Source organism: Helianthus annuus, chromosome 12 (genome assembly GCF_002127325.2).
Source record: "Helianthus annuus cultivar XRQ/B chromosome 12, HanXRQr2.0-SUNRISE, whole genome shotgun sequence".
Taxonomy (NCBI): Eukaryota; Viridiplantae; Streptophyta; class Magnoliopsida; order Asterales; family Asteraceae; genus Helianthus; species Helianthus annuus.
The window spans coordinates 32,020,461-32,047,852 of NC_035444.2; the positions used below are offsets into that span (position 1 = coordinate 32,020,461).

Consider the following 27,392-nt stretch of genomic DNA (forward strand, 5'->3'; position numbering starts at 1 on the left):
GAGGGGCTAAAAGTGTTTAATTAGAAACTAACTATAATAAAAAACAATTTATTAAACATAATACACACATTTGTGTGTACTGGAGATCGATCATTCACAGGGGGGGTGACCCAAGCTTCCCATAACCCTAGTTCTTGACAAATCCTCCAAATTGAAGCTCCAAATCAAGTCCAAAACGAAATCCGAGCATAGACTAGTGATCCCCATTGCAAGGAGATCATAAGGTATGTAAAATTTTATAAAAATTCTCTACTTGAAATTCTCATGAATTTAGGGAATTCGAAATCTGAGGATGCATGAATGATATGTAGATGAAATAGGAACATTTAAATGCCTAGGAGTAAACCCTAGACAAGTATATATTGAAATCATGCTTAGCTCAAGTAAATTCAGATTTTTGTTGATGCTAAATTCATGTATGAGATGTTTTTAGGGTTTTGATTGCTAAAACTAGTGTTATGATGTCAAGAACATGCTTAAATTGAAAGTTGAATTCAAATAGCTCCTGATCAGAAATTACAGCCGACTTGTATTGGCTGTAACCTGAACAAAACCTGACAAAAACATGTGTTTCTCGAGCCTAAAATGTAATTCCAGAAAATATCTTTAAAACCCCACTGGAATCGCATTTTTGTCGACAAAAATTGAGCGTTTTATGAATTTTTCCGTATCAAAGGTTCAAGCTGCGTTTTCTGGCAGAATTTGCAGCCCATTACGAATGTCATAACTCAATTTAAGAATTGAGTTATGATCTCAAATTCTTACTGTAGAAAGTTTTAGATGATTACAAAAATCTGAAATTGGAATTTCGTCAATCGGATAAACGAGGAATTTTAAATGAATTTTTCCGTAAGCTGCAGTCAGAAGTGACGAATCTGATTGCAGCTTAGTAAATGAATTTTTACGTATTTTTTGTAAAGAGTTAGATCTTGAAATTTTAACACAAGGCCTAACCCTCCGAGAGGTACGCCAAATAAAAAAATCATAATTTTTAAAGACTTGTAAACAGATTAAACAAGTCACCAAAAACAGCCCATTTTCAGTAATATGAAATGCCTAAATGAAATCACGGTCTACTTGGTTGTGTGTAAAACGTGATTATATTAAGTGTTCGGATGAATGCATACAAATGTGTAAGGTGGAAGATCATATTAAATTATGGTTAATCTAATCACCTTGTGAACATTGGATAATAGTTTGGCACTTAATAAGCTAAGTGGAAGCTTGTGGATGAAGCGGGTCAAACAGAGCGAGTATGGAAAGAAAAGCGTGGCATGGATGCAAAGTAAGTAAAGCTTACACCCTTTTTGTAGGATATATATTTATTTATAAGTTATAAACACAACAAAGGTTATATTCGAAATACGGTTCCGACACAAATTGATATGGGTCGGAACATATCAAAAGATGAAAACCATGTTTAATGGTAAAAAGGGTTGAAACGGTATTTTGGTCATGTGATGAAATATATAAAATGAGTTTCCGAATGGCTACTTTATAAGTAAGCCTAAATGAAGTAAAAAGTGAAAACGACGATTTAGTCACGTATAAATGGATAAAAGTTGAAGTATAAAACGACACCAAGTGGCATAAGCCATGTTGAGTTAAACGTGTAAGAAACGGATTTAAGAGACACAACTAAATGGTGAGAAATCCTAAATGAATTACTTAACGAAATGGTAAATAAATACCATTTACATATAAGCGCAAAATGTTTGGTCGTTTAGACCAAACGGGTCAAATGGTAATGTTGATACCATTTGACATATAACGACTAATAAGTGTTTGTCAAGTCTTATACTCGCAGGATAAAATGGCTTGCGAATTAGCGATGCTATGAATTAGCAGATTATTGAGACAAGGTATTAAAATGGGTCAAAATGTCGACCCGAGCCCGGTACGCATTAATAAGATTATAGTTAGACGAGCGATTTTGGTCAAATATTTATTGAAAGTCCTTCGTCGTTAAATGAGGGACTAAAATTGACCAAAACACCTTTGATGGGTAAATCGGGAAAACGACCCATAAGGGTTGATTAGGAATTTTGTCACACCCCGATTTCCACGTGTATCACCGGTGGGCCCGGTGGGGGATTACCGTGACGTAGTTGGCAACAATATAGTCAAACCACACAATATATAAATGCACAGCGGAAGCAATAAGATAAATATATTTCAACCATTGAATGTAATATCAAAGTATCACAATCGTTGAAATAAAATCCACAGGGAATCAAATTAAAATATAGGTATTGTTCAACAGACGTAGGCATCTTAAGCTTGCGAGACTCTTTACTGATGCTAAGGAGAAATATCCACCCGATTACGCATAGAACCTGCATTTAATCTTTTTGGGGAAAATACGTCAGTTTACACTGGTAAATACATTCAACCGACACTTTTTGTAAAATGTTTAATAAAATTGATTTGAATGCACAAGGCACAAACTCTTTATAACTTGGGATAATTTATAATTAAATCTTGTAAAAGAATTACATGTTACTATGCGTTCGGTCGCCCGGGTCGTGCCGGGTTAAAGGTTAATAGACACGCCACTAAGCATAAAGCCGTGGCGGGAAAACCAACGGTTATACCTTTAATAATATAGACACATTACGGGTGTACGCCTACACCCGTGTGTCAGGGTCGTGGCCATTTCGTAAAATGATGCCAAGGATATCCGGGACATGGTCATTAAGCTCCCAAAGCCGTAAAGCCAACAAAACAAGTTTTTAAACGGGTCACATTGATAATACCCAACTACTATTGAGTTGGGGTCAATTGCCCGACCAAGCGGTATCTTAAATACCGTAACCCAAGCCCGTATAACGGAAAATAAGTCAAAAGTATTTACCTGAGCAAGTATTAATCCTTAATAAACAATGCAAGTTTCTTTACTGGTCTCCTATTCTGGAACGAAGGTTTAAATCAACCTATTAGAATCCTAACGGGTCTTTAATAGCCTTAGCTTAGACCGGTCAGTTTCAAAGGATATTTACGGTTTAATCGCGTGAAAGGCGAAAACCGGGAATGGAATGTGATTCAGACCCAACAAGTTTGAAGACTTGTTTTATATGGGTAATATAATCACACTCTGGATTTTGAGGTCAAAACAATAAGGTTTGACCCGTTTCTGCTAGTTTATGTAAACTAGTTACATAAGCCGAACCGTGCGCGCAAAAGGCGTAACGGGTAACCGTAAGAGTCCTACACAAATTTCCTAAGTCAATATGCTTTAAAGAAGTTGTGGTATCAATAGGATACCTTCCGTAATGCCCGTAACGAGTTTTAATCCAATATGTGCCCCGTAGGGGTATTTCGGTCATTTTAAAGATCATAAAAGAGGTTTCTGAGTTCTACAGGAAATCTGAGTTTTCCGATCAGTTTATAAAGTCCAAAATACTCTATTTATTATTAAAATCAGTAGCAACTGGAATCGGGTCAAAAGACCTTGTAGAACTCAAGTTATGCTCGAAAAGGGTATATTCGGTATTTACCGAACCGACGCCATAACCGCAGGTTATGAGCAGGTTAAAAATCATTAAAAATCTTCAAAAATCCCAAAATATTATTTTACATCAGTGGGTAAAAGTTTTGGTGTTGAAATCTAGGTTTAGATAGGCGTTATGCTAATTGCGCCATTTAATTACTAAAGTTTCCGTAATTGCGCTATTTAGCATAACTCCGATTCTAGACCTCGGATTGACGTGAAATTTTAGGGACATGCTTAGAAATCAGTAACTAAGATTTTTGTCCTCTCACATGTCCAAAACTCTCGTTTTAAAGTGAAAAGGGCGTTACAGTCAACTTTTAAGCATTTAACGGAAATGTGTTAAAGACTTGGACAAACAACGAACCGGTCACATAGGGTTATACCATCATGTAACCTGGTCCTAAGAGAGTCCTAAGGCATATCTAAATCATACCATAACGGGTCAGAACTGAAGTCAAAGCAAAAGTCAAAGTTTTGCGACTTTCGGTTCCGAACCGGGTCAAAACAGTAAATGGTCAGATCAAACAAGCTTAGACTAGTTAATATACTTATTATCATGTTATATGAGTGTTAAAACAGATTACACGCCATCTACATTACTGATTATGCTTAAAATCGCAAAATAGCATTCTGTTGACTTTTTCTAAGCAAGTTTGACTCGACATTCGGACTAGTTAGAGTGGGAATGAGAGGGTGCCCTTTTAGGGGTTTAATGCCCACATGATTACCAACATATAACTACTTTTGATTCGACAAACCACTAGACCATTTGTGATTTATCGCCAAGTCAACCGTTAATTACGACGGATTGACTTTTAGGCTATAACTAAGCAAAACTAAGCCACAAAGGGTTAGGCATACTTACAGAAGCTTGGTGCACGACTAGAGATGTTAGAAGAATGCTTTTGAGCTCCAGAAATGAGCAGATGAGTTGTTTGAAGGTGTGATGAACAAAGGTGCACTACATTGCCTTTTATAGGGAAATTTTAGACATAAGATCATTACAACTCATCCTAGAATTGTTAATGGATGATCAGCAGCTGTCCCTGAGTGTTAGGGGACATGTAGGGGGCGCCCATGCTTCAATTAATGCATCCAAGGTCGGTTACAAGCTCAAACATTGAATCTGTTTGAGTTTTCTGCTTCTAGGGACTTGACGCGGCCCGCATTAAGGTTCAGGCTGGGCTCACGCGGGCCGCCTGAATCCTTATGTCAGAAAACGTATCTTCATATGGCTCGCGGCCCGCATTAGCTCACTCTTTTTTTTAACGCGGCCCGCCTGAGGCTTGATTTCCAAGATTTTCAAATCTTTTGTAATCATTGACCTGGCCTTTCGGTTCCGAAGGGGTAACTTTGCGATTTGGGCCTCGATTATTTACGAATGAGGGCCTCGTGACTTTTACCCGCGTCGTTAAGTCCCCGGTTAGTTTAATTACTATCCGAAAAGCCTTATCTTTCATTGTTGACGCTTCTAACCCCTTGCATACGGAATTGATCATAACTTTCTCGTTTTAAAACGGAACTTCGCGAAGTTTATATCGTATATTCTAGTGAGCGTAATTTACTGTTACAAAGCCTTGGGTATGTTAAAGGGTCACTCACGGGTATCACTTAAACATGTTGACACAATTAACCCCTGTAGTTTGTAATCTCTCACTTCTTTCCGCATTTCGTTCCGTATGATCCATGATTTATCCGTTTGAAGGTACGAGCAACATTTAGCGTTACTGTACAGTGTATTTATCCCTCGCTGACATTTTTAACCCTCGAATTTACATACTTTCCATGTTTGTCAACTTTAGTCCTTTATTCAGTATTTAACACCACGTGTAAAATCAAGACACGTGTCAATACATTATTGGACGCAAAATTTCGAGGTGTTACATCCTCACCCCCTTAAAAGAAATCTCGACTTCGAGATTTATTGGAATAGATGAGGGTACTTCTCCTTCATCGTGGACTCTACTTCCCACGTGTATTCGGGACCTCTACGGGCATCCCATTTCACCTTCACAATCGGTATGTACTTCCTGCGAAGTTTCTTAACCTGTCGATCCTCGATCGACACAGGTTTCTCAACGAATTTTAAGTTCTCGTCGATGTGTACATCTGTATGCGGTATAACCAGTGATTCGTCAGTGAAACACTTCTTCAGGTTACAGATGTGGAACACATTGTGGATACCACTGAGCTCCTCTGGTAAGTTTAATTTGTAGGCAACCGATCCGACACGTTTGATTACCTCGAAAGGTCCAATATATCTTGGGCTTAGTTTGCCTTTCTTACCGAATCGCATCACCCCCTTCCAGGGTGATACCTTAAGTAAAACCTTGTCGCCTATTTCGAAATTTTAAGGCTTACGCTTCAAATCTGCGTAGCTTTTCTGCCTATCACGGGCAGCTTTCAATCGATCGCGAATTTGGACAATTTTGTCCGTGGTTTCAAATATTATATCAGGTCCTGTCATTTGGACATCTCCTACTTTTGTCCAGCAAACGGGCGTTCTACATTTTCTACCATATAAAGCTTCAAAAGGTGCAGCCTTAATGCTTGTGTGGTAGCTGTTGTTATAGGAGAATTCGACCAATGGTAGGTGGTTATCCCAACTGCCACCTAAGTCGATTGCACATGCACGAAGCATGTCTTCTAACGTTTGGATCGTACGCTCACTCTGTCCATCTGTCTAAGGGTGGTAAGCCGTACTGAAGTTTAGCTGCGTGCCCAAGGATTGCTGGAAGCTTTTCCAAAAGTGTGACGTGTACCTGGTATCTCTATCAGAGATAATAGACACAGGCACGCCATGCAGGGCTACAATCTTGTCTACAAACAACTAGGCCAATACATCGGAGTTATGAGTCTCCTTTATGGGTAGGAAATGTGCTGACTTGGTCAGTCTATCAACTATCACCCATATTGTATCGTTTCCCTTCTTTGTCTTTGGTAATTTGGTGATGAAATCCATCGTCACCATTTCCCATTTCCACTCGGGGAGTTCAGGCTGTTGTAGCAAGCCTGACGGCTTTTGATGTTCAGCCTTTACTTGCGCACAAGTCAAGCACTTTGCTACATAGGTGGCTATAGACTTTTTCAAGCCTATCCACCAAAAATTTGCCTTCAAGTCCTGGTACATCTTATCAGCACGAGGATGAACGGAATATCGGGAACTGTGGGCTTCCTGGAGAATAACGTCACGAAGACCTCCATAGACAGGAACCCATATCCTTCCATTCAATCTCAGAATTCCGTCTTTGCCAGAAGATAACTGCTCTTCAGTTACCCCTAGCTTTTCGTTGGGATAGTTAGCTTCTGACACAGCTTCTTTCTGTGCAGCTAACAATCGTTCATTCAGACTGTCCTTTATTTCAATGCTCTTGGCATTGATCCTGATTGGTTTCACTCTCTCTTTCCTGCTCAAGGCATCTGCGACTACATTGGCCTTGCCTGGATGGTATCTTATTTCACAGTCATAGTCGTTCAGAGTTTCCATCCAACGTCGCTGCCTCATATTCAGATCTTTCTGATTGAACAGATGCTGAAGGCTTTTGTGATCATAATAGATCACCAATTTTATGCCATAAAGGTAATGCCTCCAAAGTTTTAGTGCAAATACAACGGCACCCAACTCCAAGTCGTGGGTGGTGTAGTTCTTTTCATGCACTTTCAATTGTCGCGAAGCATAGGCAATCACCTTGCCCCTCTGCATAAGCACACAACCCATTCCGGTGTGCGATGCATCACAATATACGACGAATTCTTCCATTCCGTCTGGCAATGTCAACACTGGAGCATTGCTCAGCTTTTGTTTGAGGATATCAAAAGCTTCTTGCTGCTTAGGGCCCCAATCGAACTTTATTTTCTTTCTAGTTAAAGAAGTTAGGGGTGCAACAATTCTTGAGAAGTTTTCGATGAAGCGTCTATAGTATCCTGCTAGACCTAGGAAACTGCGAATCTCCGTAGGTGTCTTCGGCTCCTGCCAGTTCATGACGGCTTCAACTTTAGCGGGATCCACCTGGATACCACGCTCGCTGACTACATGTCCAAGGAACTGGACTTCTCGTAGCCAAAAGTCACATTTAGAGAACTTGGCATAAAGTTTTTCTTGATGAAGCAGTTTAAGGATACATCGAAGATGCTTTTCGTGGTCAGCTTGACTCTTCGAGTAGATAAGGATGTCGTCGATGAAGACAATGACAAATTTATCCAAATAAGGCTTGCAAATGCGATTCATGAGATCCATGAATGCGGCAGGTGCATTGGTGAGCCCGAAAGGCATCACTAGGAACTCGAAGTGACCATATCGAGTCCTAAATGCAGTTTTATGCACGTCTTCGTCCTTGACCTTCAATTGATGGTACCCTGACCGTAGGTCAATCTTGGAAAAATAGCTCGCTCCTTGCAACTGATCGAACAGATCGTCGATCCTGGGCAAAGGATACCTATTCTTGATCGTCACTTTGTTCAGCTCACGGTAATCGATGCATAGACGCATCGAACCATCTTTCTTTTTGACGAACAGGATTAGCGCTCCCCAAGGAGATGAACTTGGTCTAACAAAACCTTTGGCCAGCAGATCATCTTGCTGCATCCTTAATTCTTTCATTTCCGTGGGTGCCAATCTATAAGGCGCTCTTGCGATAGGTGCGGCTCCGGGAATGATGTCTATACTGAACTCCACTTGCCTATTTGGTGGCAGACCAGGCAGTTCTTCTGGGAACACTTCAGGATAATCAGAGATGACTGGGATGTCTTCAACTCTGGGTTTCTCCTCACCGACGATTACCTGTGCCATATAAATGACACATCCTTTCTTCAGACATCTGGATGCCTTTAGCATGGATACATGTGCAGGCAATCCATGTCGAGTATCTCCTTGGATGGTAAGTGGTTCTCCAGACGGAGTCTTGATTACCACTTGTTTCTGGTTGCACACGATTTGGGCTTGGTTATGTGATAACCAATCCATACCCAATACTACATCAAAACCAGCTAATTTAAAGGGTAACAGGGATAAAGGAAATGAGTGGTTCCTAATGGATATAACACATCCATCTAAAACAGTTGAGACTGTTCCCATAGTCCCATCAGCTAGTTCTACTTCGTATTTTACATTCAAGGTTTTAACAGGCAGTTTTAATAACTCGCAGAACTTATCATCCACAAAGGATTTATCTGCTCCAGAATTAAATAAGACTCTTGCGAAAACATCATTGATAAGGAACGTACCGGTTATGACATTGTCGTTCTGGATAGCCTCTTTAACATCCATCTGAAAGACCCTCGCATTGGTCTTCTTCCCATCTTCAACCCTTTTCGCTATCTTTGGGCAGTTCGTCTTGATATGCCCCTTCTCGTTGCAACTGTAACAAGTTGCATCCTTGAGTTTCTTGCACTCAAGAGTCCTATGCTCCAAGGACTTGCATATCCCACACGGCTTCGGTGGGGATTTCTTTTCAAACCTGCACCTTCCAAAGTGGTGCTTCTGGCAAATTTTGCACAAGGGCTTGTCGCCCGACTGTCGGTCATTTCTCTTGTTCTCTGACCCCCTCTTGGGGTCACGATTTCCCCGGTGCTTCTTGTTGGATTTGCGCGAATCATCGTCTTCACGCTTCCTCTTCTCACTGTCGGCATTCCTCAACGATCTCTGCCTCACTGCATCAAGCGTGAGAGACAGAGATATATCTGCCACGGATCTGAAGGTAGCAGGCCTAGAAGCCTTTACGCTAGCTTTTATTTCTGGGGCCAAGCCCCCAATGAAACGCGCAATCCGTTTGGGTTCCGGTGTTACAAGGTATGGAACCAATCTCGACAGAGTGTTGAAAGTCGTGAGATATGCCTGGCAGTCCAGGTTCTTCATGACTAGCGATAGGAAGTCAGATTCAATCTTTTCAACCTCGTGCTGAGGGCAGTAATTTTCCTTGATGAGAGCCATAAATTCCTCCCATGTCATGCTGTACAAAACAGCCTTCCCAGAGGCTTGAACCAGAGATCTCCACCACGCTAGGGCTTCACCCTTGAACGACTGTGAAACAAACTTCATCAAGTCTCTCTCTGCACAACCACTGATGTCCACCACGGTGTCCATCTCGTCTAACCAGGTCATACAATCCACCGCGCCCTTTTCCCCAGTGAAATCTCGGGGTTTGCAAGATACGAAATATTTATACGTGCAACCCCTGGCGCGAGGTGTATCATCGACCACTTTCTTCTTAGGGTGGACACTATTCTCATTGGACGAGTGCCCATCGTCGTCCTTCTTAGGCTTAGACGGAGTTGAGGGTGGTTTGCTGTGAGATTTAGAGTGGGTTTTTGGCTTTGAGTGTGGGGTAGATAAGGTTCTGCTTCGGGACTCAGTGTACTCTTCATACTGACGATCTAGGGCTGCCTTAACAGCGCCGTCTACTAGAGCCTTTAATTCAGCGCCCGTTAAATGAATCTGGGCGTTATCATTTTCATCTTCCTTCGAATGACTATTAACTCCACTTGGTTCAGCCATTGTGACTTGAATCTGCTACAGAAGAAAATGACAATGTTTTATTTAGGAGTTTTTTTTTTATGGAACTGTCTTTTATGGCAATTCATTAACTATGGTAAACAGAGACCATATTTGGTTAATTTGTCACTCACAGTTTATTTAGGATTTGAATATAACTTATCCTATTTACAAATAATATTGTTAGTGGCTCATAAGCCTAGTCACAAGGACGTTTTTATAATATAAGTCGGGATTACAGAGAATCAAGGCATGGAGGTTTGAACCATAGTTCTTTTACCCCTTTTCTGACAGGGAGTCATAGACTACAACTGTCTTTTGTCTTATATGACAACAGGTATGGCCCGTGGGCATTACATCACTAATGGATGTTTTAAATAAATGATCATCTTTATTGACGATTTTAACCCATGATTTACAAATCATTAATTTGGGTTTTGGAATCCCTTAATGGATTCGTATATAGGAATGGCGCGTGTGATTTTAACGAATCACATCTGCCAAGGATGTTAACATATTTACAGAGGTTAGCTGGAATCTGAATCTTTTTAATTAAGTCTTACCATCTTGGTCGGGTCTTATGATGACACTAGGCTAGGTTTCACTATTAAGATTCTTTATGTAGGCAGATTAATTTAAAAGAAATGATCCTTGTTTCATTGTATATAATAACAAAAATGAAATTTATAACATATATTTCATTAATCATAATAATGGTTACATACTGCCCTAAACGGGACTTTTAAATAAATAGATACCTACGCAGAGGTTTACAGAAAACAAGTCCACGCAGGGACCAAATACATAGATAGATGTCCGCACGGGGACTAAAAGATAAGTCCTCGCAGGGACTGAAATGCAATTGTCCACACAGGGACTAAACACGATAAATGTCCTCGCAGGGACTAAAATACTTAAGGCTAATGTCCTCGCAGGGACCTGATTGTAATAGTAATTACTATAGTGCATAAGAGACTAATGATCTCGTTTCTTCCTCCCTTTTAGTAGGTTTGCTAGACCTTTAAGGAATCCGCGATTACTTTTACGTTCTTGCTCAAAGTCTCGTTCCACTCGGTTTAGACGGTGGAGAATTTCTTCTTGCTCCGGTGGAGAAAAACGTGGTTGTTGCGACGGTTGTTGAACCGGAGGTCTAGGAGGTATTGGATACCCATGAGCTGAGTAATCTGTTCCCCAAAGGTTTCCATAACCTCTGTCTGGATGGAGGGCATTGTAATTAGTCGCTACCACGTATGGGTCGGCATCATAATTATAGTTGTAGCGCGTGTGAGTCGGCTGCTCAAACGGGTTGTACGCGGTGGAACCGCCTTATGCTGGTATTGGATTGTCATAGCCGAATGGTGGTGGAGGTGGTGCAACTGGTGCAGAATTCACCTCTGCAGGGTGACCAGAAGGTTCCCCTAACTGTGGTTCTTCAGGTACTGGCAGAAAGTGACTTGCACTCGAGTGGCGAGGGGTGCTAAAATGGAATTCCCCTCCTCGGGTGGACATCCGCGCGCCTGATCTCCTACGCCTTGGCGGATCTGGGGGTGCTGGTTGAACTGGTGGCGGAGGAGGCGATGGCGTAGCTGCCACGAAACGCGAATCCTCGGAAGGATCCTGTTGCTGTTGCTGCTCATGAGGCGAGAAGTGATGAGAAGGTGTGAAGTACCAATCACACTGGTTAAACCTCGCCTGGTAACTGTCAGGACCTTGATAGGGTGTTCCATGGAAGGATGACCCATCAGAGATCTCGATAGGATGGTTGGGAGTACCTCTTGCAGGTTCTATGGGATCCGTGTCTTCATCCATATCTACCGCATTATCTTCGGAGAAATGGTCTTCAGGTCCTAAAGGGTTATAGCCTATTGGTTCTTGGACATAATCAGCCGGGTTAAATCGGCCTTGAAAGAAAGGAGTAGGATCGCCATAGGAACGGTGCGAAGGAGATCGCTGGAGAGGTATAAACGAAGGTTGGCGGTTACTGGGATCGTTCTCCGAATTTGGTCCAAAAGAGTGACGGTATGAAGGTGTCGAACTGTGCGAGGTAGAATGTCTTGCAGGCTCAAAGAGGTTCCTTCTACGTCTCTGAGGTTCTTCACTCCTTGTACTGGAAGGAGCTCGCATGTTCGAAGGTCCGGCCTCGTGATCATTATGAGTAGTGATCGGCCCTTTGCCTCTTCCTCCTCTTCTAATTGCTGGTGGCATAATTCCTGCTTAACAAATCTTTAAATCATAGTAAACGATAAAAGATAAACTGGAATAACAATTCGAATTTGTCCTATGTTCTTGTCTAGACTCGAGTATGTGCAATTGTGTCATTGAGATTAAACACTTAAGGATAGTGTTTAATTCACTCAACGTTGGCTCTGATACCAACCTGTCACACCCCGATTTCCACGTGTATCACCGGTGGGCCCGGTGGGGGATTACCGTGACGTAGTTGGCAACAATATAGTCAAACCACACAATATATAAATGCACAGCAGAAGCAATAAGATAAATATATTTCAACCATTGAATGTAATATCAAAGTATCACAATCGTTGAAATAAAATCCACAGGGAATCAAATTAAAATATAGGTATTGTTTAACAGACATAGGCATCTTAAGCTTGCGAGACTCTTTACTGATGCTAAGGAGAAATATCCAGCCGATTACGCTTAGAACCTGCATTTAATCTTTATGGGGAAAATACGTCAGTTTACACTGGTAAATACATTCAACCGACATTTTTTGTAAAATGTTTAATAAAATTGATTTGAATGCACAAGGCACAAACTCTTTACAACTTGAGATAATTTATAATTAAATCTTGTAAAAGAATTACATGTTACTATGCGTTCGGTCGCTCGGGTCGTGCCGGGCTAAAGGTTAATAGACACGCCACTAAGCATAAAGCCGTGGGGGGAAAACCAATGGTTATACCTTTAATAATATAGACACATTACGGGTGTACGCCTACACCCGTGTGTCAGGGTCGTGGCCATTTCGTAAAATGATGCCACGGATATCCGGGACATGGTCATTAAGCTCCCAAAGCCGTAAAGCCAACAAAAAAAGTTTTTAAACGGGTCACATTGATAATACCCAACTACTAATGAGTTGGGGTCAATTGCCCGACTAAGCGGTATCTTAAATACCGTAACCCAAGCCCGTATAACGGAAAATAAGTCAAAAGTATTTACCTGAGCAAGTATTAATCCTTAATAAACAATGCAAGTTTCTTTTACTAGTCTCCTATTCTGGAACGAAGGTTTAAATCAACCTATTAGAATCCTAACAGGTCTTTAATTTAGCCTTAGCTTAGACCGGTCAGTTTCAAAGGATATTTACGGTTTAATCGCGTGAAAGGCGAAAACCGGGAATGGAATGTGATTCAGACCCAACAAGTTTGAAGACTTGTTTTATATGGGTAATATAATCACACTCTGGATTTTGAGGTCAAAACAATAAAGTTTGACCCGTTTCAGCTAGTTTATGTAAACTAGTTACATAAGCCGAACCGTGCGCGCAAAAGGCGTAACGGGTAACCGTAAGAGTCCTACACAAATTTCCTAAGTCAATATGCTTTAAAGAAGTTGTGGTATCAATAGGATACCTTCCGTAATGCCCGTAACGAGTTTTAATCCAATATGTGCCACGTAGGGGTATTTCGGTCATTTTAAAGATCATAAAAGAGGTTTCTGAGTTCTATAGGAAATCTGAGTTTTCCGATCAGTTTATAAAGTCCAAAATACTCTATTTATTATTTAAAATCAGTAGCAACTGGAATCGGGTCAAAAGACCTTGTAGAACTCAAGTTATGCTCGAAAAGGGTATATTCGGTATTTACCGAACCGACGCCATAACCGCAGGTTATGAGCAGGTTAAAAATCATTAAAAATCCTCAAAAATCCCAAAATATTATTTTACATCAGTGGGTAAAAGTTTTGGTGTTGAAATCTGGGCTTAGATAGGCGTTATGCTAATTGCGCCATTTAATTACTAAAGTTTCCGTAATTGCGCTATTTAGCATAACTCCCATTCTAGACCTCGGATTGACGTGAAATTTTAGGGACATGCTTAGAAATCAGTAACTAAGATTTTTGTCCTTTCACGTGTCCAAAACTCTTGTTTTAAAGTGAAAAGGGCGTTACGGTCAACTTTTAAGCATTTAACGGAAATGTGTTAAAGACTTGGACAAACAACGAACCGGTCACAGAGGGTTATACCATCATGTAACCTGGTCCTAAGAGAGTCCTAAGGCATATCTAAATCATACCATAACGGGTCAGAACTGAAGTCAAAGCAAAAGTCAAAGTTTTGCGACTTTCGATTCCGAACCGGGTCAAAACAGTAAATGGTCGGATCAAACAAGCTTAGACTAGTTAATATACTTATTATCATGTTATATGAGTGTTAAAACATATTACACGCCATCTACATTACTGATTATGCTTAAAATCGCAAAATAGCATTCTGTTGACTTTTTCTAAGCAAGTTTGACTCGACATTCGGACTAGTTAGAGTGGGAATCAGAGGGTGCCCTTTTAGGGGTTTAACGCCCACATGATTACCAACATATAACTACTTTTGATTCGACAAACCACTGGACCATTTGTGATTTATCGCCAAGTCAACCGTTAATTACGACGGATTGACTTTTAGGCTATAACTAAGCAAAACTAAGCCACAAAGGGTTAGGCATACTTACAGAAGCTTGGTGCATGACTAGAGATGTTAGAAGAATGCTTTTGAGCTCCAGAAATGAGCAGATGAGTTGTTTGAAGGTGTGATGAACAAAGGTGCACTACATTGCCTTTTATAGGGAAATTTTGGACATAAGATCATTACAACTCATCCTATAATTGTTCATGGATGATCAGAAGCTGTCCCTGAGTGTTAGGGGACATGTAGGGGGCACCCATGCTTCAATTAATGCATCCAATGTCGGTTACAAGCTCAAACATTGAATCTGTGTGAGTTTTCTGCGTCTGGGGACTTGACGCGGCCCGCATTAAGGTTCAGGCTGGGCTCACGCGGGCCGCCTGAATCCTTATGTCAGGAACCGTATCTTCATATGGCTCGCGGCCCGCATTAGCTCACTCGTTTCTTTAACGCGGCCCGCCTGAGGCTTGATTTCCAAGATTTTCAAATCTTTTGTAATCATTGACCTGGCCTTTCGGTTCCGAAGGGGTAACTTTGCGATTTAGGCCTCGATTATTTATGAATGAGGGCCTCGTGACTTTTACCCACGTCGTTAAGTCCCCGGTTAGTTTAATTACTATCCGAAAAGCCTTATCTTTCATTGTTGACGCTTCTAACCCCTTGCATACGGAATTGATCATAACTTTCTCGTTTTAAAACGGAACTTCGCGAAGTTTATATCGTATATTCTAGTGAGCGTAATTTACTGTTACAAAGCCTTGGGTATGTTAAAGGGTCACTCAGAGGTATCACTTAAACATGTTGACACAATTAACCCCTGTAGTTTGTAATCTCTCACTTCTTTCCGCATTTCGTTCCGTACGATCCATGATTTATCCGTTTGAAGGTACGAGCATCATTTAGGGTTACTGTACAGTGTATTTATCCCTCGCTGACATTTTTAACCCTCGAATTTACATACTTTCCATGTTTGTCAACTTTAGTCCTTTATTCAGTATTTAACACCACGTGTAAACTCAAGACACGTGTCAATACATTATTGGACGCAAAATTTCGAGGTGTTACAAATTTGCATTTTGATTGGGGAATCATTAAACATGAATACAAGTTATAGGCATAAACATTTGTGGATCAAATGCCTAAAATGGGCCAGTTGCGTAAAATGACTAACCGAAGGGTAAATTTGGGTTAATAAGTAGATATGCTAAATATACCACAAAAGTAGTCGTGGTGGAACCTAAGCATATATTTTAGATGTGGAATAACGACGTGTGAAAAGAAAGGAGTTAGTTTAGACTAAATATCTTAAATTCCCCAAACGGGTCAAAAGTGTTAAAAAGGGATTTCTAGCCGAGAGCTTGAAATCTGAATTTTTGAAGTAGTTTAATATCGGGTATGACTCCATGAGATGGAGAATTAAATTTCGAACGTGTAGGAAAAAGAATCGGGTAAAACGGACTTGTAGATAAAAAGTTATGACACTTTAAAGTTCGATTGATGACTAAAACTATAGCTGGACAGACATGCAGGTTCCAGAGACGGACTTGCTGGAAAATGGTTTCCCCCATGCCACGCGACGGAGGACATAGCCTGGGGCGCGACACGCGACAGATTTTGTGAACACCGTCGCGACACGCGACGACTTATAATTTTGGAAATTGTTGTTGATCTTGTTGTTGGCTTATTTTGACCCACAAACTGGTTCGAAAATGTTTTTAAACGTCGAATGACTAATCCAGTTCATGTTTTATGAAACGTAGGTATATTATCCAGCAACGGAGGGCGATCAAGCTCGAAGAAGAGCCGAACACATGAAAAAGAAGCTTCCGCATGTTGTTTCGTCGTTAATTTTTAAACGGCAAATTCATTTACATTATGTTGTATTACCTTTAATGTAAAAGTTTTAAATAAACCCGTATTTTTATAAGTATGTTCTATCGTATTTACACATTTAATTACCGATAATTATACGAAAATCTTAAATAAATAGACAGGGTGTTACATATTGGATCAGAAACAATTCTTTTTAATCTAATCTAATACTAATAAAAGGGTCTACTTAATGTCACATAGCATTCTCATAATAATAAATACTCTACATAATGCCACGTGGCATTATTTTCTCCCTCAATTCACTAATATTATTATTATTATTATTATTATTATTAATTAATTAATACAAAAGAATGAAAAATTTCTTAACAGCTTAATACTAATAAATGTTTTATTGTCTACTTAGATATTGATTATTTACTTTTAAATTATCTAAAATATATAATTAGTTATTAGTAACAATTTTACTTAAAATTAACAATTTCAAATAATGTTAATGTGACAACACCTTCTTATTCTTTAAAAGGGTTTTTCTACTATATGTTTAAAACATCTATTAAATAAATTGTTATTTTATATTATAATAATAAAAATGGTAAAGAATAGGTTAATCTGATACTTGAAAACCGGTTTACTTCCATGTTTTAAAAACACTTTTAATGTTATTAGACCCTCGTGTAACACACGGGTTTAAGGATATAATATCATTATAATAATTTTGATACAAGTCTATACTCACCGGATGTCTTAAATGGAGTTATATTGATAGAAAGAATAGTTTATGTAATAGAACTCTACTACAGGTCCTATCACTGGGTGATCAGGTTATTGAGGCACTCATATTATCCGGAAGTAATAGTGGCACTCGAATGTTTATCCCTAGATTTTGTTTAATACTGCCAAACAGAAGCATTACGTTTAAACTGAAAAGAAAACAGTTTCCTCTCGCCCTATGTTTTGCCATGACGATAAATAAAAGTACAAGACAGTTTCTGTGTAAAGTTGGTTTGTTCCTAAAAGAATCGGTTTTTACGCATGACTAACTATTGTGTCATCTATAGTAAAAAAAATTCACTTATATAAATTTATGAAGACAACATAAAATTAAATAAGTTATAATTTTATATCCTTAAACCCGTGTAGTACGCGGGTCTAATAATCTAGTTAAATAATAATACTCTTTATACCTTTATCATTACATTTTTTCTCTACTCCACTTACAAACACTTCAAAAAAAATATTAAAAAGTAAATGCCAAAAAACATTGTCTCCCCAAATATACAGATTCACAATAACTTTTTATCTCTCTTCTCGTCGAATTACTCAAAACCCCTTTTTAAAACTAATGCTATTACCAAAGGAACGCAGTATTCCCATACAAATTTGGCCATACAACAAAATTTTCATTTTGTTTTTCTTTTTTTGGGGCGTTCATATGTTTTTTTTGGTTAAACGAACACCGTGAAAATGATTCGTGGTCGTGAGCAGAAGATGATTCGGGATGGTTCTCGGTGAAGTCGGTAAAAAAGATGATAATGATAGAAGATAGAGGTGAAAACAATCTTCCTAGTTTTGAGTGGTGTAAGTGGGTTCCTTTAAAATGCAACATCATGGCTTGGAAATGAAATGTGGACAAATTAGTTATGAAAGTAAATTTAAGGAGAAGGAATGTGGAAATCACGTCTATAATGTGCCCATTCTGTGAGGAGTATGAGGAAACAGTGAATCATTTTTTTACTGCTTGCCCGGTGATCAATAGGGTTTGGATGGGTTTTAACACTTGGTGCAGTATTCCCCCTATTTTTGCTTTCGATTTCAAAGATATAATGTATCTTCACAAGTTCTCTCAGTTTGTTAAGAAAGCGAAGAATATTATTCACGGCCTTGTAGGTGTATTTGGAAAGGAAGAAACGAGTCGATATTCAAGCATTTAAAGCATAGCCCGCAAGACATTCTAGGGGAGATTAAATCAAGGGTTGGGTTAAAAATAGAGCTTCATATAATTATATTAGTTGGGGGAGTGGTGTAAATACCCGTTGTATATGTTGTAATTTGTTTGCCCTTTACCCGCTTAGATCGGGGGTTGTGTTTTGTTTGGCCTTTTGCTCTTTTGGGTCGTAGGCGTCTTTTTGAAGTATACTTAAAAAAAAAACAACAACGTGAAAACATCAACATCAAATCCTAATTATTAAAAGGAAAGCTTTAAGTGGATTTATAATCCTTATAAGACCAATGTAGCGGTCTCAATTTGGGGCGTTTTTTTTTTATAAAAGCACGTCCAAGCACGCCTACCCAACCGCCCTCGGGGTGTTTTTGAACAAAAAATTGGTTTTGGCGTTTTATTTTCAACGCCCTGCTTCAATTCTTTTAGTCAATCATCTGTTTCCACGCTCCATTTGTCCAATAACATTTTTTATGGTTTTTTTATTTAATTCTATTACACCACAATGCTCACATCGCCACTACACCAATTTTAGAAAACGTTCCATAAGGGCTCCATTACTGACTCTGCTGTCACATGGCGCAAAACGTCTAAAAGTAAGAGCATTACCAATAAAAATGTCTAATGATTTTTCGTTCAACTTTTTCTACTAATTAATTAATAATCATAAACTTTCTTAGAACATAAACTAGACTCATTACAATTAACATTAAAAAAATAGAACATATTCCTTAAACAACATCTAGTTAGTTAATATTTGTTTGTGTTATTAGACCATGAGGTATGGTGAGGATAGTCCTCAAAGGGACTATCCATTACATAGGCACCAACTAAGCGAAGGTGGAGGACCATTCTTTTGAGGACTACCCAAGAGTGTGAAGGGAAAGCCATGACTACCCAAGAGGGGCCCATCAAAATTATAGCAGCCAATCAAAAGAAGCATGCAAGGAGAGAAAGAGAGAGAGAACAAGGAAGAGGGGGCCCACCACTTTGGCTCGTCTCCATCGTCCGGGAGAGGATGTGACCGACGCGACGGACCGCCAGGGGTGGTGTGGGACGATCCGGGACGGGGGCGACGAGGGGGAGACGGAGCCCATACCGCACGGTCTTATATCAAATCGAAAAGGGTACGATGAATAGTGTTTGCAATCATTTAATTTTTTATTTGCCAATGATCTTGTGGTCCAGTGGTGGAAATTGTTTGAGTTCTCAAATGAGGCTCAGGTCTGATCCTCATTAACTGCAAGTGACGTGGTAAGGTTTACCCACCTTGGTGGGGTTCCTGACAGTGACCGGGGTCACGGGTTCGAGTCTGACAACCAGGATTAAGTTTCCACGAGGTGCGAGGAAGGGCTCTGCACTGCACTCCCCCTCATTCGAACCCGGGTGGCTGTGCTTTCGATAAAAAGGGTTGAAGCACAGTCAGTAGTGGGTTTCCAATCGATCTACACCTTCGATCTACACCTTTCAAAAAAAAATTAATTTTTTATTTTTTATTATAACTAATTTTAATCATACTTTGTCGTTCTCTTATAATTTATAAGTTACTATGTTTTATAATTATTTTTTTATAAGTTGACGATGTATAGCTTCCATTTTTCTAAAATTGAAAGGTATTGTTTTATAAAATTTATAATTCCAAATATATCGTTGCGACGTAAATATTTTTGTTCGCGTTTTGATAAAAAGTTTGTTAAATATCGAGATAATTGATTTCTTTTTTGTTTTTTACTATGACTAACCAAAACGATACCGTCCGAACAAGTTTTCAATCCATATAAAAACACGTATTGATATCATTTTTGAATATATCACAATATTTTTTGGGTTTAATCTTCTGGTTGTGATATCAAATGTTGATACTATACCGATAGTATAATAAACTAAACCATAAATGACGGAATTCCCACGAAACTCACATAGGAATTCCATTAGTTAATGTCTATTGGAGTATTGGGTGATGCTTATACCTTCACCCTTGAAAGTTGAAAGCACGCACTTGCAATAAATCACGATCAATGTACGAGTGGCTCACACATCCACTGTTATTGATGAGGTACCCTAAAACCACTACACAAGGTACTGATATTTTAAAACCACATGGTTTGCAAATGTTGTGCTGTCGAGTTCTCATTGGTTGCAAAGTTACTGTTTGTTTATTTATAGACTTGAATTCCTACAAATCCCTAGCAAAACAAGCAAAGTTACTATTTGTATATATGTGGTTGCTTTTAGTTTTCTTGTCAGTGATTGGTTGCTGAAGTGTCAACGTTTTGTCACTAAGGCTCAGGCGATGAGTGTTATAGCTATTTTCTACATGTTTATTTTGTGTTTTACATAATTATCAATTTATCAAGGTAAACTACTTTTTGAGTCCTTGTGTTTTAGGTGTTTTAACCAGTTGAGTTCAAAATCAAAATGTTTAACGCTCTAAGTTCCTATAGGATCACTTTTCTTAACCATTTGAGTCCAAATTTCTAACTCTGTTTAATTTTTCTGTTAGTTTTTCATTAAAAGACTAAAATGCCCGTGTATGTTGTTGTTGTTGTTGTTGTTGTTGTTGTTGTTGTTGTTGTTATTATTATTATTATTATTATTATTATTATTATTATTATTATTACTATTATTATCTATCTATACTATTATAAAAAGGAGAAGTGATGTACACACATGTAATTTTACATGGCGTCCATCATTTTATGCAATATGTACAATTAATAAAAGCTTGTTTTGAGAGGGTAATATTGTAAAGGGTTCAAGTTTTTAAGACACTAAGAGGGTAGAATAGTAATTGCACTTGAACTCCATACTCTCGCACACACAATTCTTTCCTTCTCTGCCCTCAGCAAACCTAATCGACACCCTGTAAAATGAAACCCCCGTGTCGGTTGTTGAACATCAATCGTCGTCCTTCAATGCTCTATTCACTACCTTTCTCTTCTGGTAAGCAACTGGTAAGTTGCAGATGATTAACTCCATCCATTTTCTTTTATTTTTCCTTCCAAAATCAAACCTAATCATGCATCTCATCTTCTTTGACGATATCAGATCTTCTATGCCATCGCGATTTCTCCATCACTACGAACTCTTCATCATGAAGGAATGGTTTCTTCTCTGTTTTAGGGTTTTAATGCTCGGTCGTGCTATATTGGATCTCTTCATCAAGGTTCAATCCTTTGATTATAGACATACATCTTGCAATTATGTCAGCTACGACACTTGATTTTGAAGTATCTGCCGATCTGGACGGGTAGAAAGCTTAAGGTATTAGATTTGCTTAGTTCTTCCATGTCTCTATAATTTCACCTTTATATTCCCTTTTATTATATTTGGGTTTAACTTTTTATAATTTCACTTTTTATATTTCTATTTCTTTGTCAATTGGAAATCTGCATATTTAATGATTTGAGTGGGTGTTTAGGATTGTTGGATTAAACCTTCTATTCGTGACAAAACCACATCAAAAGGCCAAGAAAAAAAAATAGTCACTTACATAACATGTTTTATTAGAAGTGTCAAAAATAAATATATCTTTGTTTTGATTTCAAGTGTCAAAAATAAAAATTCTTGATTCGTCTTTTTTTATTGACACATAACGTTTTGTATATGAAGTTCTGTGAATAGGTTTGTAAAACCAAAAACATTATCTTCCTTGAGATCCCGGTAGTAACGAAGTTTTGAAGAAATCACTCGGTTTATGGACCAGCCGTAAATGCGCAGAGGCTGTTCTTCGAGGTGCTCAGGTAATATCCAACTATACTATACATGTTATTTTATTTGTTTCTAATTGTACGTAACCAGTTGACATTCAAGCCCCTTTATTATTTTGATAGTTTCATATGGCTGATGACTTTTTAATAGTAGACCTGGCAAACGGGTCGGGTACGGGTCAAAACGGATTCGGGTCAATATGGGTCAATTAAAAAGGGGTTGTTTTGGTTCGGGTCAAACTGGGTTCGGGTCGAAACGGGTTCAGGTCGGAACGTGTTCGGGTCAGAGGTGCGCGCCTTATGTATTTTAGGTGTTTTTATGTTTTTTTTATGTATGAAAGTGTTGGATAATAGGTTTTTTGGCATGTACAGTTTATAAACTAATAGACGAGTATAAAGATGTAAATTATCGACTCCTTCGTGATCTCCATCTTTTAGAAATTACTGGTCAGCTTCTTAGCTTCTAAGTTCTTGATCAATGCGGTTGTTTAGCGTGTTTGTTCGCATTCAATTTTTAAACGCCTGTTTGTGCAACAGGTGAAGATGAGGAGAATAAAGATGGTAATGTTAATCAGTGGGTAGCTCTGGCTGTAGTTCAAACGTATAATCCCAACGCAAAGTGCCTTGTAGCAGTATCTATATTCCTGAACGCTTGTCGAAAGCTTCGTTTTTTGATGCTCAAAAGTCGGGTATGTTTGGTTTATTCTTATTGCTAACTCGTTTGATTTATTTTAATTTTATTGAAATTCTTAATAGAGTTGGGAAGAGCAGAGGAAGAGGCAGACCCAAACTGACATGGGAAGAGCAGATTAGGCATGATTTACTAGAGTTGCATCTTTCTGAGGACATGGTCCAAGATAGGACTTTGTGGAGGCGTAGAATTAGGGTTAAGGACTTCTAGAGGATATTGCAGTAAGGTCTTAGGTGTTTTTTAGGGATGTAGGTTTTTCTTTTTCTTTAAGTGACTTTACCGGTGATTGACTTCTTATGTATATGCCCGAATGATATTGTATGCTATTATACATTATTTACATTAGACCTGGCAAACGGGTCGGGTCGGGTCGGGTCATGGGTCAAAACGGGTTCGGGTCAAAACGGGTCAATTATAAAAAAGGGTTGATTTGGTTCGGGTCGAAACGGGTTCGGGTCGAAACGGGTCCGGGTCAGAATGGGTTTCAGGTCGTGTCGGGTCTGGGTCAGAACGGGTTTCGGGTCGGATCGGGTCATTTTTTTTCCTGAAGCTTACTGTTGCATCACAACTAGACGTTTTCATCAAATGAGTCTTAAATTAGTGCTTTAAATCCGTTTGATTATTTCTAGACTATAGTTACATTACATATCTTAACAAAAAATTGAAGCTGGAATAAATAAGAAAAAGTAGGTAGCAAAACTGAGTAGATCTTTGACTTACAGGTTGCATCAGCAGAGGAGAATGATGTTTATGATGGATTAGGCTAATATTTATGCTGGAATCAACAAGTATCATTTATCAGATTTCGTAAAGCTATACGGCATCAAATAGCAAAGGTTCAAAATTTTCAAAATAAAATAATACCTAGAACTTTAAACTCTTGAAAAATGAACAGAATCATCCTGTTAATTTATCGACGATGAATTTGAATTTAGGGCAAGTATTAGTATAGAGGATATAGAGTGATTACCCGTTAACTTAATTCTTGAAACTGAAGAAACTAGAAGCGATCGACGAAAAATGCATTCTCACTTGCTCAATGGGACGAGCACCGCACCAACAGCTAGTAGATCCAAGCTTGACAACTTGAACCAGTGTGATAATAATCAAACCAGAACCATAAAACTAAATATAATAATCATAGAAGTCAGGTTACAAATTACTAAAGTTGCAAACCGTTAAGTAAACTGAAAATTACAAAAGATCTAGTTCGGTTCCTTGCATTTACAAAAGATCTAATTCAATAACATACAAAACGTCTTGACGAATTGCGCTTCTTCATGGATGCTTCCTTTAAAGTCCCTATGTTATAACGGGTCAAATTTATCGTAAATATATATAATAAATTGTTTTAAAATAGTCTAAATTAATTACCTAAAAGTTGCCAAAAGTTGGAATCAATGCTTCAATGTCTTCAACAAGATCTTCATCCATTTCGTTCTCGTTTTCATCTAAACACGTTAAAAAATTAAAGTTGAATTATTAAATAATTTATAATTATACAAATTAAGTTGCAAAGAGAATGAACTTTAATACCTTTTAAATCAAATAACCAATCACGTGTGCATAGCAATGCTTCAACATTTGATGATAGCAATGAAGTTCGATACTTACTTAACACCCGACCTCCAATACTGAAAGATGATTCGGAAGCAACAGTAGTAATCGGGATGCTCAATATATCGCGAGCCATTATAGCCAGTTTTGGATACCTTACTTGATTTTCCTTCCAATATTGTAAAACATCAAGTTCTACTTTTCTATCAACGTTTTGTTCCTCCAAATACAATGTCAACTGTGACTTTTCATTATCAGCAACTTTGAATTGGCTTTGAAATGTATCGAACCCATCCATTTCATCGAGCGTATTGCCACCAACATTTGAACTCTCGGGTATTAAAGAATCATGCATTGTCTTCGATTGAATATTATACTCTGTATCATATAGCTTATGCATACCATCCACAATACACTTCAATTTCATTTCACGCTCTTCAAATGTCATGTTAAGCTTTGAAAAACAATATTCAACAAGCTTAACCTTGTACCGAGGATCTAGAATAACCGCAAAAGACAAAATCATGGAATAATTTTTCCAATATTTATCAAACTTTTCTTTCATGTCTTTCGCCATGTCACTAATAACTTGATCCGCATTGCACATCTCCTCTTCAATATACAACTGAATTCTCCACACGTGATGAAAATATAAGTTCGAGGTAGGATAGGAGCTTCCAGAAAACAAAGTAGTGATTTCATAAAAAGGTTTTCAAAAGTCGTGTGATTATTTCCACCCGTGCCCATTCCTCTTCTGACGGAGAAGTTTTAAAAACTGAATCAACTAAGGCTAACCGAGTATAAGCCCGTTGATAAGCTAATGCACAATCAAGCATAAGATATGTAGAGTTCCATCTCGTTACAATATCTTGACGAACATGCTTCCCACATTGTAGTGAAAGTATTTGTATGCATTCCGCAAACTTATACTTCCTAGCAGCACTTGCTCTCACATATTTCACCGACTCTCGAACCTTTTCAATGGCCCCTTCAATTGCTTTCAATCCGGCTTGAACGATAAGATTTAGCACGTGCGCTGAACAACGCACATGAGTAAAATCTCCATCACACACTAATGCGTTATTCAAACGCAAATGACCTTTCAAATGATCTACTAATATGTCATTGTATTTTGCATTGTCTAGTGTGATGGTAAAAACTTTTTTCTCGATGCCCCAATCTGCTAAAAAATTGATCAAGTGCTCTGCTAAAATGGAACCACTGTGTGGAGGGGGTATAACTCTAAAGTTTAGCACTTTTTTCCTTAGATTCCAGTTCTCATCAACATAATGAGCTGTTAATGCCATAAATCCATCTGTCGTGATCGAACTCCATAAATCAGAAGTCAAGCATATCCTACCGGTTACCTTTTCTAACTTGTCTTTAATAATCATCTTCTCTCGCTCGTATATTTTTAAGACATCCGCCTTTGCAGTATTTCTTGTTATGAATTTCACATCACCGTGTAGAAATTTGTGCAACTTTCTTGTTTCCTCATGTTCAACATAGCTGAAAGGGTAGTTATGTTTGATAATTGAAATCGCCAACATCTCCCTGTACATCGCTTGATCTAAAGGGGCGCGTCTTTGTTTTTTCGCCGGACTAGGCCCATCAATATCAAAACACTTAGGGATATGTCGTCTTAAGTTAGATGTTCCCGAGCTTGCATTCGTAACATACACCTGTCCGCAAGCACTGCATTTTGCTTTTTTGTCCCCATTGGGTGCAACCGGTAATGGGTCAAAATAGTCCCAAACATAAGAACGATGTTTACCCGAACTATATGAATTGCCTTCATCCTCATGTTCCCCTTCTACACTATGTTGTCCAAATTCCGAGTTGTTTGACATACCTTTCAAAATAATACTCAAATTTAGTAATTTCAGGCTATATTTTGTAAAAGAAAAAAGCATATTCAACATCCACTATTCCAATCAACAACTCAGTATCATCCAAAAATCAAAACAAACAAATCATAATCCACTATTCTAATCAACAACTCTATTCAAAATCAAACAAATCTTACAGTATATAACAAGCCTTTTCCCATAATTGTAAATGAACCGTAATACAACTTTATATATAAGCAACAGCCGTAAACATATCAAAGCATACTGTATTACTGAAATTGACAAAAAAAAAGACAAAAACAGATTATGGCATAAGCAAGCTAGTAGTGATTTACAGAACACTTCAACACATATTTATGTTCAACAAAATAAGCATCATATGAAAAGGGAAAACAAGCAAGTGATTTTGACCCAAAAGACAACACAAAGGAATACAAAAGATACAAAAGCCACCATTCAACACAGAATTTATGCATTTTTCTAAGACATTCCTAATAAATTTCAAAAGTTCTTATAAACTCTCTTCACAAAATTAAAGCCTTTTTCAGAATAAAAATAAAAATTTCAAACCTTGTGCCGGAGGAGATGGCGGAGACGGTGGGGGTTTGTGCCGGAGGAGACGTCGGAGACGTTGTGGGTTTGTGGCGGAGGAGACGGCGGAGGTCTGTGGCGGTGGACGATGTGGGTCTGTGGCAGAGGAGATGGAGGAAGTCGTCGCCTGAGTAGAAGTGTAGAACTGAGAGTCTGAGAAGAAAGTAACCCTAACCCGTTCCTTTTTTCTACTCACAACCCGTTCAACCCGTCCCCTTTTCCTTCTAAACCCAAATTGACCCTTTAACTTATTTCCCCAAGTTTAGAATGACCCAATTGAACCCGCGAATTATTGCAAGGAGGCCCAATTTAACCCATAATAATTAATTTAGGGTCCAAAATGACCCATGTTTATGTATTTGGGTCAGAATTGCCCCCCCTAATTTACATTATACTGTGTCACTCAGATCCCTTTCTTAGTATAGGTGACTTCTTTTATCTATATTCTATTTTTCTATATTCTTTGACTTGATGTGTTGGTTTGTTGTTCGTTTTGGAGCTGAGGGTCTCTTCTGGAAGCAGCCTCTCTATCCCTAGGGATAGAGGCAAGGTCTGTCTACATCCCACCCTCCCCAGACCCTATGAGT

The 27,392-nt window shown here is 38.6% G+C and overlaps 3 protein-coding genes across 4 annotated transcripts; 1 reads left to right on the plus strand and 2 right to left on the minus strand.

Annotated features, from left to right (window-relative positions):
* The first annotated feature begins 21,148 nt into the window (after window positions 1–21,148).
* LOC118484853 lies at window positions 21,149–23,142 on the plus strand. 2 transcript variants are annotated; one of them, XM_035980889.1, is made up of 6 exons: window positions 21,149–21,360; window positions 21,455–21,670; window positions 22,019–22,149; window positions 22,489–22,563; window positions 22,654–22,805; window positions 22,873–23,142. In XM_035980889.1, the coding sequence occupies exons 3-6, from the start codon at window positions 22,119–22,121 to the stop codon at window positions 22,927–22,929; spliced, it is 315 nt and encodes a 104-aa protein (XP_035836782.1). In that variant the 5' UTR covers window positions 21,149–21,360; window positions 21,455–21,670; window positions 22,019–22,118; the 3' UTR covers window positions 22,930–23,142. The 2 variants fall into 2 exon arrangements, with proteins under 2 accessions (XP_035836782.1, XP_035836783.1); XM_035980890.1 differs by having other exon boundaries at window positions 21,149–21,349.
* Window positions 23,143–24,017: 875 nt separating this feature from the next.
* LOC110894533 (zinc finger BED domain-containing protein DAYSLEEPER-like) lies at window positions 24,018–25,465 on the minus strand. Its single transcript, XM_022141753.2, has 3 exons — window positions 24,344–25,465; window positions 24,182–24,258; window positions 24,018–24,109 (listed from the first exon to the last, which is right to left on the minus strand). Exons 1-2 carry the CDS (start codon window positions 24,969–24,971, stop codon window positions 24,182–24,184), a joined length of 705 nt encoding a protein of 234 aa, XP_021997445.1. The 5' UTR covers window positions 24,972–25,465; the 3' UTR covers window positions 24,018–24,109.
* On the minus strand, window positions 25,063–27,171 carry LOC118485029 (zinc finger BED domain-containing protein RICESLEEPER 2-like). Its single transcript, XM_035981242.1, has 2 exons — window positions 26,785–27,171; window positions 25,063–26,216 (listed from the first exon to the last, which is right to left on the minus strand). Exon 2 carries the CDS (start codon window positions 26,212–26,214, stop codon window positions 25,063–25,065), a length of 1,152 nt encoding a protein of 383 aa, XP_035837135.1. The 5' UTR covers window positions 26,215–26,216; window positions 26,785–27,171.
* Between the last annotated feature and the right edge of the window lie 221 nt (window positions 27,172–27,392).